Below are 12,730 nucleotides of genomic sequence, written 5' to 3'. Positions count from 1 at the left end.
TTTTTTTTTTTTTTTTTTTTTTTGGAGATGCACCCAGGCTGGAGTGCAGTGGCCTGATCTCAGCTTGCTGCAGCCTCCACCTCCTGGGTTTAAGTGATTCTCCTGCCTCAGCCTCCTGAGTAGCTTGGATTATAGGTGCATGCCATCATGCCCACCCAATTTTTGTATTTTTTAGTAGAGACAAGGTTTTGCCATGTTAGTCAGGCTGGTCTTGATCGTCTGATTTCAGGTGATCCGCCTGCCTTGGTCTCCCAAGGTGCTGGGATTACAGGCGTGAGGAACTGCGCCCAGCCAGGTTTGTATCTTTATGTAGTAAAAAATCCTCTAATGGCCCACTCCTTAGTGGGTTCACAGAGGTCTTTGAATCTTTTTCCTTCTTGGCCTCATCTCTTTATGCTGTCCAGTTTCTCTCCTGGACTTATTGAGGTCAGAGTGAAATTTCTGTTCCTTTGAAAGTTATTCTTTGTGTCACCTCTGATCCTTTGACCATGCTAGTCCTTTGCCTGAGGCACTCTGTCCTCACCTCTTTGCAGGTCTTTTATCCCCTGCTCAAGCCATTGACACTGGTTTTTTGGGGAACATTGAGGCTAATATTGTTCATTTGGAATTTCTTTGCATTAAATTATTTTGATTGCTTTTAAAAATTTGGAAAACACAGAAACTTATAAAAACATGAAAATTTGCTGTTTATATCACCCTTAGAAATAGCTGCATTAATTTTTGCCGTATTTCTTTTAAATCTTTTAACAATTTTATGCTTTTTTTCCTTCACTTATTTGATAGATTATTATGCACATACAAAACTACCTTCTGCCTTTACCCAGAGTAGAACTTTTTAAACCCCTGGATCATTGAGAATATAAACGTGTCTTTTTGCCTCTCTTTTACTCTATTTCTCATGCAATGTTATCTGGGGTATTTTAGGTAAATGTGTACACACACACACACACACACACACACACACACACACACAGTCAACCCTTGGTATCCAAGGGTTCTGCATCATCAGATTCAACCAACTGCAAATTAAAAAAGTATTCAGGAAAAACAATAAAAACACAACAATAAAATATTTACATAGCATTTATATCATATTAGGTATTATGAGTAATCTAAGATGATTTATAGTGTGTGAGAGAAAGTGTGTATGTTCTGTGGATTTTGGTGGCCATGGGGATCCCAGAACTCCTGCGGATACCAAGGGATGACTACATATACCAAAAAAGTCATGAAATTGTAGAGGTAGAATGGACTTTGAAGAAAACCTTCTTCAGCCTCATTTGATAGATGTAGGAGATGGGTCAAAGTCCAAGGTCCCAAGACAAAGCCTTGGCTGGTCTCTTTTCTTTAATGCCTCACTGATTCCCTTGTTCTTTACTAATCAATGCACATTTAAAATTTGTTTTGGTGCACCAGGGAAAGTGTCACTTTGGTCACCAGATTTGCTATTTACTATTGCTTGTGTAGCTCATTTACTTGGTTGTCAACAGGCATGCAATGAAAATGTTCCTACCTTCCCAGGAAAGAACTGGTTGTTCCTTGGCTACAGGTAACCACCAGAACCAGTTTTAAACCTGGCCAAATCGATAAATGACAGTTTCTCCTCAGTACACGAGTTTCTGAGAGCCAGGCAGTAACTGATAGTCACATTCCAGGAATTGTATTTCCAGAGCTAAAAATCAACCACTTCCTAAACAGCCTTGTGAAACCTGCCCTTTCCTAAATTTTCCTCTCTGCTTTGCTTTAAGAAATGGGGCCTTCTAAGTCCCTTTTCACATTGCTGATAAAGACATACTCGAGACTGGGTAATTTATGCAGGAAAAAAGTTTAATGGACTTACAGTTCCATGTGGCTGGGGCAGCCTCAGAATCATTGTGGAAGGCAAGGAGGAGCAAGGCACGTCTTACATGGATGGCAGCAGGCAAAGAGAGCTTGTGCAGGGAAACTCCCATTTTTAAAACCATCAGATCTCATGAGACTTATTCACTATCATGAGAGTAGCATGGAAAAGACCTGCCCCCATGATTTAATTACCTCCCACCAGGACCCTCCCACAACATGGCCCTCCCACAACATGGCCCTCCCACAGCTAAACCATATCACTCTCTTTTGCTGAAAATTCATCTTTTGTTACACATATTGATTTGTGGGCTCTTCCTTCTTTAAGCATCTCAAAGTTAACATGTTTAAAATAGTACTTTGATATTTCTCACTCAGAATGAGAGAATGCCTCAGTTTTAGTGTTCCCCATCAGCTAGTCCAAACTGCCATCATTTCTTGCGTGGACCATTGCACTAGGCTAACAGGGCTCCCTGCTTTTGATGCTTGGCTCTTTATACTCTGTTCTCAACACTGCATTTAGAAGAATCCATTCAAAATCTCAGTCAGATTACGTCAATCCTCTGCCCAGAGCCTTCCAGTGACTTCCCTGAATAAAAAAATCCAAAGGCCCTGTTCTTATTTTACACAGCCCTTAAAGCTCTGGCTTCTGCTATCTGTCTCACCCCAACCCCTATTGCTCTATCTTTGCTCACTCTGCTCCAATCCTACTTGCTTCCTTGCTATTCTTTGCAGATTATAGTATTCCCACCTCAGGGACTATGTATTTAACTACTCTACTGCTCTGACCTAGACATCCATATGGCTCAATCCCTGAAAGCATTCAGATGCTAATCTTATCAAAGAACTGTTCTCTGACTTGTCTTAAAATAGCACACCCAGTACTCAATAAATCCTGAACCTTGATTATTCTCCACCAGCCACCACCTGATACGCATTTTCACTTGTTTTTGTGATCAGAATGTAAGTTCACGAGTACAAGTGCATGGGTTTGTCCTCTGCTGTACTCCTGGGCTTGTAACAGTACTTGGCTGATCACAGGTGATGAGCATATATTAAATATTTGAAAACATTCTGAAATTTTCATTAATTGTATAAAGAAAGGCTTCTAAGAATGCCCATTTATATCCTGATTTTAGAGGCCAACATGATCCATTTGATGGGCTTCTGATTGGGTGCACATTCCATGCTAGGTTTAGTGGGGGACACAGACAAAGAACAAAGACCTATTAAGAATAGTAAAGTAAGTCAGTGAGAATTCCCTAAATAATCATGTAGGATGAATTTCTTCACATATATTCTTGTATTTTTGTTTTTAAAGTTTTGCATTGATGTGAATTTTACTTTTGCAACTCTCCAAAAACATAGGATTCTGTCTTAAGAATTTGAGGTGATATTTATTCTGAAACAGGCTTGAATTCCTCCTTTTTTAAACACTGAGTCAAAGATGGCAGGTTCTTTTGGTTTATCTTACGTGTTAATGAAAACAGTACTACAATGTGAAAAGGGCTGTGACATCAAAGAGGCAGAGTGTGCTACAAGTGGCGGTCAGCATTGCCACCTCTGCCCTTTGCATCGGTGCCTGGGTTCAGTTCCCCCTGCTTTCTTGTAACAGCACAGCTTCGTGACTGATGTTTTGCTTAGAACCCTCACGTCACGTGTTGGCTTCTCTTAACTGTGCAAGAAGCTGAAACCCCGGCTACTCTTTCCCCTTTCAGATATTGTGTCTCTAGTGCTTTTCCTTCTCTTTCTTTTGATGGCAGAACATGGCACCTGATGCTGACAGCAGAATGGCAGGTGGTCATGGACAGGGGCAGCAGGAGCTGGTCACGCTGCCATGTATTAATAGTCCTGTGAAAACAGTGGCGTAAGTTCAGTCACAAGGGGGACAAATATTTGCCCGCTTATGAATTTGCTTCTCTGTGTGGCTGCTATATTGAGACATGGCCTCTAGAGAAATACTATCTTTGCAGACAGACAGGTTTTTCAGGGCTGCCCCCGTGCCACTCTGCTGAACGCAACTGTTCCCATATTAAATGTATCTGTGGAGTCACTTTCTCTTCAGCAATCCTTTGTATAGATTTAGGTGGAGGGGAGGGATGGCAGGAGCACTGGAAGGGAGTCTGGCACCTGGCTCTGTTACTTACTGTGCAGCTGTGTACTGAGCAGACGTTCAGCTCTTCCAGGCTGCAATTACTGAGTCAGTAAAATAAAGATGCCCATCTTTATAATCTGTCACTATTATTCACTGTAATTCTCCAGTTGCACTAAGCTGTGTGTTTCCTAGTCCTCTAGCTCTTGGCAAACGGATATATATATATTGTCTTACAGAGCATGCAATTCCCCTTCAACACCAGCACTTCATCCCATGCACCCGTCCTTGCAGTGGTTTAAGGGCTGAGAGCCAAGGAAGGAACAACTGCTCTTTCAGAGGTCAGCGAGAAGCCAGAGAACTCAGCCACCAGGAATTCTATTTACATTTACAGCAGCAGAGGCCACGTAGAAATATTAATAGCTTTGGGTTCAGTTCCCAAATTGCAAAACAAAACAAAAATGCCATTTGGTTGGAACAGAACTTTCAACTCTGAGATTTTCCTGGAATTCTTCATTTATGTACACTTCTTTATTTAAAAAAAACTATTCCGGAATTTTTGTTCTATACTTTTTCCTGGGAGGTGGGAAGGAAACAAACTTTTTATATTTATATTAATATGAAAAGTCACTGAAAAAGTCATGAAATGTCCTCATGAAGATTGTATATGGCTAACAGTAAAAATACCAAGTGAACACATATTTGTAGCATGAATCATCTCTTAAAATGTCCCATGACTTTTCCTTTAAATAATGAAAAGTAATTAGCATTCAGATCACTAGGTTGCTAGCAGCTGTTGCAACCTGATCATTATTTCCTTTAGGTCTTTGGGTTGTAGTATCTTTGCCCTGCACTTCAGGCTACATGCTGTCTTTAGCTAAGCCCAGTACCTGAAAGAGAAACTTGTCATGTACCCGCTGCCTAATCATAAAGATGAAAGATATCCTCTTTGAATTAGGAGCCTAGAATAACCGTGTGTGTGTGTGTGTGTGTGTGTGTGTGTGTATGTGTATGTATGCTTATTTTTTCTCTTTCTTTTTTGCCAGAATTTGGCTTTTCTTGCCCAGGCTGGAGTGCAATGGTGTGATCCTGGCTCCGGGGTTCTAGCGGTTCTCCTGTCTCAGCCTCCTGAGTAGCTGGGATTACAAGCATGCGCCACCACGCCTGGCTAATTTTGTATTTTTAGTAGGGACGGGGTTTCACCATACTGGCCGCCTGGTCTCGATCTCCCAACCTCTGGTTATCTGCCCACCTCGGCCTCCCACAGTGCTGGGATTACAGGTGTGAGCCACTGTGCCCAGCCAGAATAACCATATTTTAAATAAATGCCCCATAGATGATTTTGAATTCAAAATGTATTTCAGATTTGGTTTATTTTTCCCAATGCTGGTATGTCCGATCTGAAATCAGGATGAACCATAGTACAGTTACTGATGTGGCCTCAGATAATTCTGTCTGGCTGGCAGTTTCAGGATTGGTTGAATCCTGACTCTATTTTCAGAAGAAACTGGGCTTTGTCCCCTTGGCAAAAAGGGGTCACTGACAAGGTACTTGGGCCAGAGGAGGGGCTGAGGTTTTCATGGCAACTGTGTTGGGCAGCACAGCTGCCAGGAGCCAGGAGTCTTGGTGATGGGAAGAAGGGTCATTCTCAGCCAGCGATGTTCTTTGCACATCTTACTCAACATCTCTGCACAGAGCCAGGCCTTGCTGGGGGACTCAAATTTATAGTGAGCACTCAGGAATACAAGGCTTTGGGAGGAGCCTACCTATCAGCCTCCTTCCCATGAGGTCAGTCTTTGTGGGTGGAAGGAATGGTGAGTGGCTTGGGGTGGAGTACGGGTGGGGAGAAGCACTTCTAGTGGCGGCCACTACAGATGTTCATCTAACTCTGAAGAAGGCGGGTCTTATTCACTCAGGTTTGAGATATGCAGGTTTGGGGGCAGAGTTAGATTTCTCAGGATCATAGAGGAGACAAAGCTGAACTGTACCCAGAGGCCAAGGATCAACCTGGGACAGGACAGGCAATAGGTGGCTTGGGTCCACAGCTCAAGTAATTGCTCTGTTTGACAAGGGGCACATTTTTATTTTTGTTGGATACACAAACAGATCAGCTGTGGAGGCAGGAGATGTGGAGAAATTACATGGATTTTAGTCTAGAATAGCTTCCATGATCTCTCTCACTTTTTCTTAGCTGAGTATGAAATAGAAAATGCTTGGTGTTTTAGGCTTTTGCTAATGCGTGCACTAAGTACCACTGTGGAACTAGCTTGGAGGGCAGTGTGAGCAAGTGTCACCTGGCTGGGACCACCTTCTGTTTCCAAGTTCCAGTGCATGACAGTGCTCAGCCTCCCTTCCTCACCTCAGGAGGTCAGTCTGGGCTGTGCTGGCCACTTCTGCACCACAACATACTGTGGTTAGAACAACTGCAGGCGACTGGCCTCATGTCACGGAGAACATCTTTGAAATTCTTTATGAGGTTCCAGTGTTGAAAAGCCACAGAAGGGTTTCATGGGAAGCACCTTAGGCACTGGACCTTGGCCCAGCCATGAAATGAGAGGGTCAGCATGGCTGGGAGGGAGTGAACAAGGGGCAGTGGAAAGAGGTAAGGACAGAGGTATACTGGTGAGGCCAGGCCCTGGAGGGCCTGTGAGTCATGGTACGGACGTTGGTTTTTACGCTGAACGAGATGGGGTCTGTTGGAGGGCTTGGGCCAAGAAATGTCGTGAATGGACTTGTATTGAATCATCTTGGCAGATGTGAGAGCGCACAGGAGGGGCAAAGCTGGAAGCAAAGATGCCAGGTAGGAGGCTTTTGCAATGGTTCAAGCAAAAGATGATGGTGGCTTGAGCCCAGATCGGGGTGAAGGGGATAGTGAGAAGTGGCCAGGTTGTGGAGACAGATATTTTAAAGGCAGAGCAGGCAGTATTTGCTAAGGAATTGGCAAAGAATGTGAGGGAAATAGAGGAGGCAAGAACACCACCAAGGGTTTCTGTCTGGTCACCTAGATGACTTGAAGGATCAGACCTGAGGGGAAGTTCATCAAGTCAGTTTCAGACATGCTAATTATCAAACTGAGAGTCAGGAAGCCACAGGTTCTGGTTTCAGTCTGGGCTCTGTTGCTCCAACTCCTTGGTTACAAGTATCCTCAACAACTGATGTGAAATGCACCTTGCACCGTGCACATTCTATAGCCTGTGAAGCAACATTGGGAACTGGCTGAAAACCTTGACTACGTTTACTACTAACTATAACTGGATGTGGGACAGCTGAGAAACAAAATAGAAATTGTTCACAGTGGCCCAGCAGGGTCAGGAAGGATGTGGGTGTCACCAAAGAGCATAGACTGTCCCTACCCCGACTTCCTGCTTCTAAGCTAACCTCACCTTCTGAGCTCATAGAGGCATGCCAGTGGAGGGATTCTCTCTGGACTGAGGAGCTCCCTTAGTTTTAAATCTAAGTGAGAGGTACCTAAACTAAGACCAATCCTTTACAACACTGGTTTAAATCAGAGAATTGGTCATCAGTGCATATCTGAGTGGCTGCTGGGTGCAACACCCTGTGACCACCTCTGAATTGGATTAGTGTCTGGCTTCTTTCAATAACATTACAAAATTGCAATTGTCCTTATTTTAAAGACCTGTGAAAGGATGCAACTAAATCATTCTTTGCTAAAGAAACATACTTTGGAAACCTCTCAAAATTAGTGGAGTGAATGCTTGTAGCAGTCGATGCTGTTGAAATGATACTTTTAATTTAAGTCGATCTTTAGAAATCTGATGATGGTATTTTGGATATTGGCTATATCCAATATTTAAAGTAAAAATCCAGTTTTTGTTTTTGTTCCCCCTCTGAACAGACCTGTGGTAAATATACCTTCAGTTTCTGTCATAATATGACTTCTCCAGTGACTGTGATTTTGATTTCAAAGGGTTCTGCCGAGTTTCACTGTAGAACTGTAGTGTGGGTGGTGGTGGTGTTTTGCCCGGAATCCTCTCGTCCTCACCCTTTCGGTTTTGGCCCCTTCCTGTCCAGCAACGCTTGCACAAGTCACCCCCAGGTTCCTTGAGTCTGCCTTGCCTGCAGGCACAGAGAGCCAGTGGTAGTGTCTGGGAATGTTCCATCAGTCCCTCCTGCAGCTCTTGGCCAATCGCAACAGCTTCAGCAGTATAGAAAAGCCCAGTGCCCTTACCTCAGCACAGGACAACTCTCAGGGGTGACTTACATTCCAGAGCCCCACTGTGGGATCGCGCTGGGGGAGATTTTGCCTGATGTCATACCCTCGCTTGGATTTCTCCTCTTCCTATTCCTGTTCCTCCCATTCTCGTACTGGGCTCTCCTGAGAGCATGTTTTCAATCATTAATTTGCACACACTTCATCTTCATCTCAGGGTCTGCTTCCGGGGAAACTAATCTAATAAAAATACTTTATCATGGTGTTTCCCAAACCGAGCACCAAACTGCCCCAGGGCTGCAGAGAACTCTCAGGAGGCACTGTGAGATATTTTCAATTTTCTAAAAAAACAAAACCAAAAGCCCTCTCAGTGCTACTCAGCATCCATCACATATAGCATGAAGAACTGAAGGCAGTTTGTGATTTCAATGTTAGGTCACCCTCCCTTCTTTTAGCTGATGGCATATCTTTCAGAAGCTGTATTTTCAGTGGTTGCAATGATTAAAAAAAACAAAACAAAACAAAAAAACAAGTACTCTATGAAAGTCAGGGGGAAGAGAAAACAAGGATGGTGAATTCTAAACTGATTTCCAGGCTTGAGAAGTTGGTTTGTGTCCACTAATGCACACACCTCCATTAATACATAAGTGTGGTTATGAACATCATCTTTTGATATAATGTATTATTTTTTCCAATGGGTACCAAGTTGTTAGGGGATACATTCTTACTAAGTTGGACCTACCTAAATTTTGGAACATTTAGCTATTTCTTTTGATATTAGGTTACCTTGAAATATGTGAAATATGACTGGGTCAGTAAGGGTGGTGGCAAGAACCATATAAGTTTGGGGGGGGCCTCTCCTCCACACTGATAAAAATGGTTTAAATGTGTTTTGAATTAAAATGGGTCAAGTGTTCAAGTACCAAATAACAGTCCCCAGGGCAAAAAAACTAAGTGCTGCTCGTGTTCATTATACTCCTTCATAGCCTTGCATTTTTATGAATTGTCACGCTGGGCTTTTAAACATGAACATGTTCTGTTGTTTTCTTTTTTCAGAGAGTGGGTTAATCGAGCCCCATCTATTCATTTTCTGAGAGTGTTAATCTGTCTGAGGCTACTAATGAGGGATCCATGCTATCAGGTTGGTTGAAAAAGTAGTTTTTTTTTTTTTTTTTACTTGTTATAAAGACGAAATAAAAAACTAGTGGGCTTTTCTTTGAAGTAGTCCATGTTTACTTTTTGTTTTCTCTCTCACAACTCAATAGCTTCCATATATGGGGAATATCTCATGTACGATTTAAAAAGATTGGAGAGGAGTGCTTTAATGGAGACAGAAATTTGTATATTTCTGTTGTTTTACTTACGGGATTAAGTGGATTGAACTTTTGGTCTGTGTTTTCATTGTGACCTGGCATTTTAAACCATTTACTGTTCAAGGAGGTATGCACTGGGCCACATCTTCAAACATGTTCAAGGCCAAGCAGCTCCCTAGGTCAAAGTCAGCAGTGATGAGTAGCAGCCTGCTCATGTTGCTGAGAGGCAGCCAGTAGAAAGCCACGGCCTGCAGCTTTACTATCTGCTCCAGGGTCAATCCCTTCCCAACCTGCAGGATCAAATTTGAGTTAGAGGTGAGCAAGGAGTGTCCTACTTGTCTCAGAGGAGGATACTGAGCTCAAGAATCTTTTCCTGGCTGGGCGAGGTGGCTCAGGCCTATAATCCTAGCACACTGGAAGGCTGAGGTGGGTGGATTACCTGAGGTCAGGAGTTTGAGACAAGCCTGGCCAACATGGTGAAACCCTGTGTCTACTAAAAATACAAAAAAACTTAGCTGGACATGGGAGTGTGTGCCTGTAGTCCCAGCTACTAGGGAGGCTGAGGAGGGGCAATGGCTTAAACCTGGGAGGTGGAGGTTGCAGTGAGCCAAGATGGGGCCACTGCACTCCAGCCTGGGTGACAGAGCCAGATTCCATCTCAAAAACAAACAAAAAAAAGAATCTTTTCCTTCTTTCAGTAGTTAATTTAAAATGCTGCTGCCTTTGTTTTTTGTTTTTTTTTTTTTTGAGATAGAGTTTCACTTTTGTTGCCCAGGATGAAATGCAATGGTGTGATCTCAGCTGACTGCAACCTCCACCTCCTGGGTTCAAGTGGTTCTCCTGCTTCAGTCTCCCAAGTAGCTGGGATTACAGGAGTACACCACCATGCCCGGCTAAATTTTGTATTTTTAGTAGAGATGAGGTTTTATCATGTTGGCCAGGCTGGTCTCGAACTCCTGACCTCAGGTGATCTTCCTGCCTCAGCCTCCCAAAGTGCTGAGATTATAGGCATGAGAAACTGCACCTGGCCTCTGTTTTTAGTGCCTCTCTAATGGGCATGGGAAGTAGCTGGACATCTTGTACGTGCAGATCCTGATTCAGTAGGTATAAACTGGAGCCCAAGATTCTTCATTTCTATCAAGTTTCATAGGGATGCTATTGCTACTAGTTCATGGCCCATACTTTGAGTAGCGAAGACATAGTGCTTTAGCAGTAAGGCTCTAAAGAAAAGCTTACTTAACATATTTTTTTAACCTAAAAAGTATCTCTTTTTATGCCCTGTCCTCATAAGCTGCTAGGAAGCTCACACTTTTAATTTTGAACCTGATTTTATTAATGAATTCTTATTTCAGTCAGAATGTGTTTCCTTGAAGTGCCAAGTTTGGAAAAGTAACCATCTTTTCCGAACTTGGCATTTAAGAAAGCATTTTGGTACCAACCAGGTTCAGAGCCTGCTCTGATTGGACTCTTGTGGGATTCCTGGGCATTACACATCCTTCCATGAGGAGAATGGTCCTCTTCCTCAGACTGTATTCTAAACTGGCCTTCTGCTATTGTAGTTTAGCTAACCACAACCCTTAGGATATGTGAACCAGGGCATCCTTGAAATGGCTTTCTGTCCTGATTGCTCACAATTTTCTGGGTAGGTAAGCATCCTTATTTTCCTGTGACCAACTGTACAGAACTGTGTGTTCCATATATTTCTGAGTTGCTTTTTGCAATTCTGTCTGGGTCATGCATAAGTAAGGATGGGCCATATGTTTCGTTTTGCCTGGATCAGTCTTATTACGTGCTCACTGTTGCTACCTAATTAGTAATAGCACTCTCTTTTATTCCCCAATACATCTCAGTTTGGATGAAAACATTGTATGTGTAATATTAATGAAGTTTTCCGGGAGGAAGGTCCAGTTAATCTGACTAGAACTAGCAAATATTTGCCCAAGAGATGTTCTGTTTGTTCAGAAAAACTGTTGATAAGGGTGTCGTACTCTGCTGATCTCCCATCTAAAGTTCTGCCTTTCTTAGTCTTGTTCTGGGTGGATTGGAACAGGGTTGACTGTATTGCCCTCTGAAGGAAAGAATTCAGAGACGACTTTGTTTATGAGATTTTGCGACCAAGACACACATTAAACGAATATTGTCCTGCTGGCCAGCCTTTCCATAGAAGGGAATTATCTCTGAGTCTGTCCTCCCTGGCACTCTCTCCACACAGACGACCACGTGCTCAGACAGTTGTTTAACATCTTGAGGTGCCAAGAATTGTTGGCTGTAGTCACAAAGCTATGCTGGGGTTTACTACAACTTATGACTTAGCCAGTGACTCTCAGCATGCCTTTGTCATGGATATTTGTTCCCTTCCTCTCTTGTTCAGTCAGTATTGCAGGGTCCACAGCAACCCTCTGAACCATCTTCACCTTTCTCACCCAAACCCTCTCCTGCCGCCATTGTTCTCACCAAATTGTATCATCTCTGTTTTACAGGGAAGTCCAAAGCCATCCCAGTGGGAGCTGTCTTATTTTCTCCTCGTTGTTTGAAATATTTGGGTTATCCTGCAACTCTACTTCCCTCATATTTTGAAAGTAATACTCCTCCTCCTGGCCGAGTCTTACCCTTCTACCTGCTGTCTTTCTATTTTCCCTTACCATAAAAATGTTCTTCCTTGACCCAGCCGTTCCTTCAACTCTTCATCCTCCTTTCATCCTATATTTCTGGAAAGGCAAGGCTGTGTCTCTTGAATCCAGTTCCTTTGCCCCAGGACTGATGTATTGCACACCTTGCCCGTTGGATTCTGGGTACAAGGTTCCCTCCGGAAACCCTTTAAATAGACCACACTGTGCCATGCTTCAGACCTCATTCCTCGACTCAGAGGTTGCAAACTAGTGGCTTGTAGACTGGATCCTGCCTGCCAGTACAGAGTTTCCATTATATGTTTAGTGAATGTTCCAGCAAGGAAAGACTGGAAGGAATGAAGAGAAGCCATTTTGAAGATAGAATTGTTTTTTAGAATTAAAGGAAGGACACGTATTGAGATTTCAGTTGCAGTTGGAGTCCTAAGCAGGATAAAGATAAACATTCACGTCGATTCATTAGAGAGAAGCCATAGCACATTGCTTAACAAAGATAAAGAGAAAACCTTAAAAGATCCTGAATGACAATTATGTTAGAAACAATAATAAAAATCGTTGGATTGAGTGGTCTTCTCTCAGGCTTACATTCTCCAATCTGCTGTTAGCAGGAGACACACTTTACCTCGTTTTCTCCTTGCCTATAGTGATCCTGAGAACCTCTAGCTTTTATTCAGCATTTTTTGGTATT

At 42.9% G+C, this 12,730-nt stretch overlaps 1 protein-coding gene across 8 annotated transcripts in view; it reads left to right on the top strand.

Annotated features, from left to right (window-relative positions):
- NEK10 (NIMA related kinase 10) overlaps positions 1 to 12,730 on the top strand; it is a 249,261-nt gene that overhangs the window by 37,721 nt on the left and 198,810 nt on the right. For all 8 annotated transcript variants that reach the window (XM_032268066.1, XM_032268089.1, XM_032268083.1 and 5 more), the window contains one exon: positions 9,159 to 9,243. In XM_032268066.1, the coding sequence (XP_032123957.1) occupies positions 9,159 to 9,243 (85 nt within the window). The remainder of the gene's footprint in view (positions 1 to 9,158; positions 9,244 to 12,730) is intronic.

Source organism: Sapajus apella, unplaced genomic scaffold (assembly GCF_009761245.1).
Source record: "Sapajus apella isolate SASKATOON/1434 unplaced genomic scaffold, GSC_monkey_1.0 scaffold4, whole genome shotgun sequence".
Taxonomy (NCBI): Eukaryota; Metazoa; Chordata; class Mammalia; order Primates; family Cebidae; genus Sapajus; species Sapajus apella.
The sequence above is the reverse complement of the archived record's forward strand: the minus strand, read 5'-3'. Positions and strand labels throughout refer to the sequence as shown.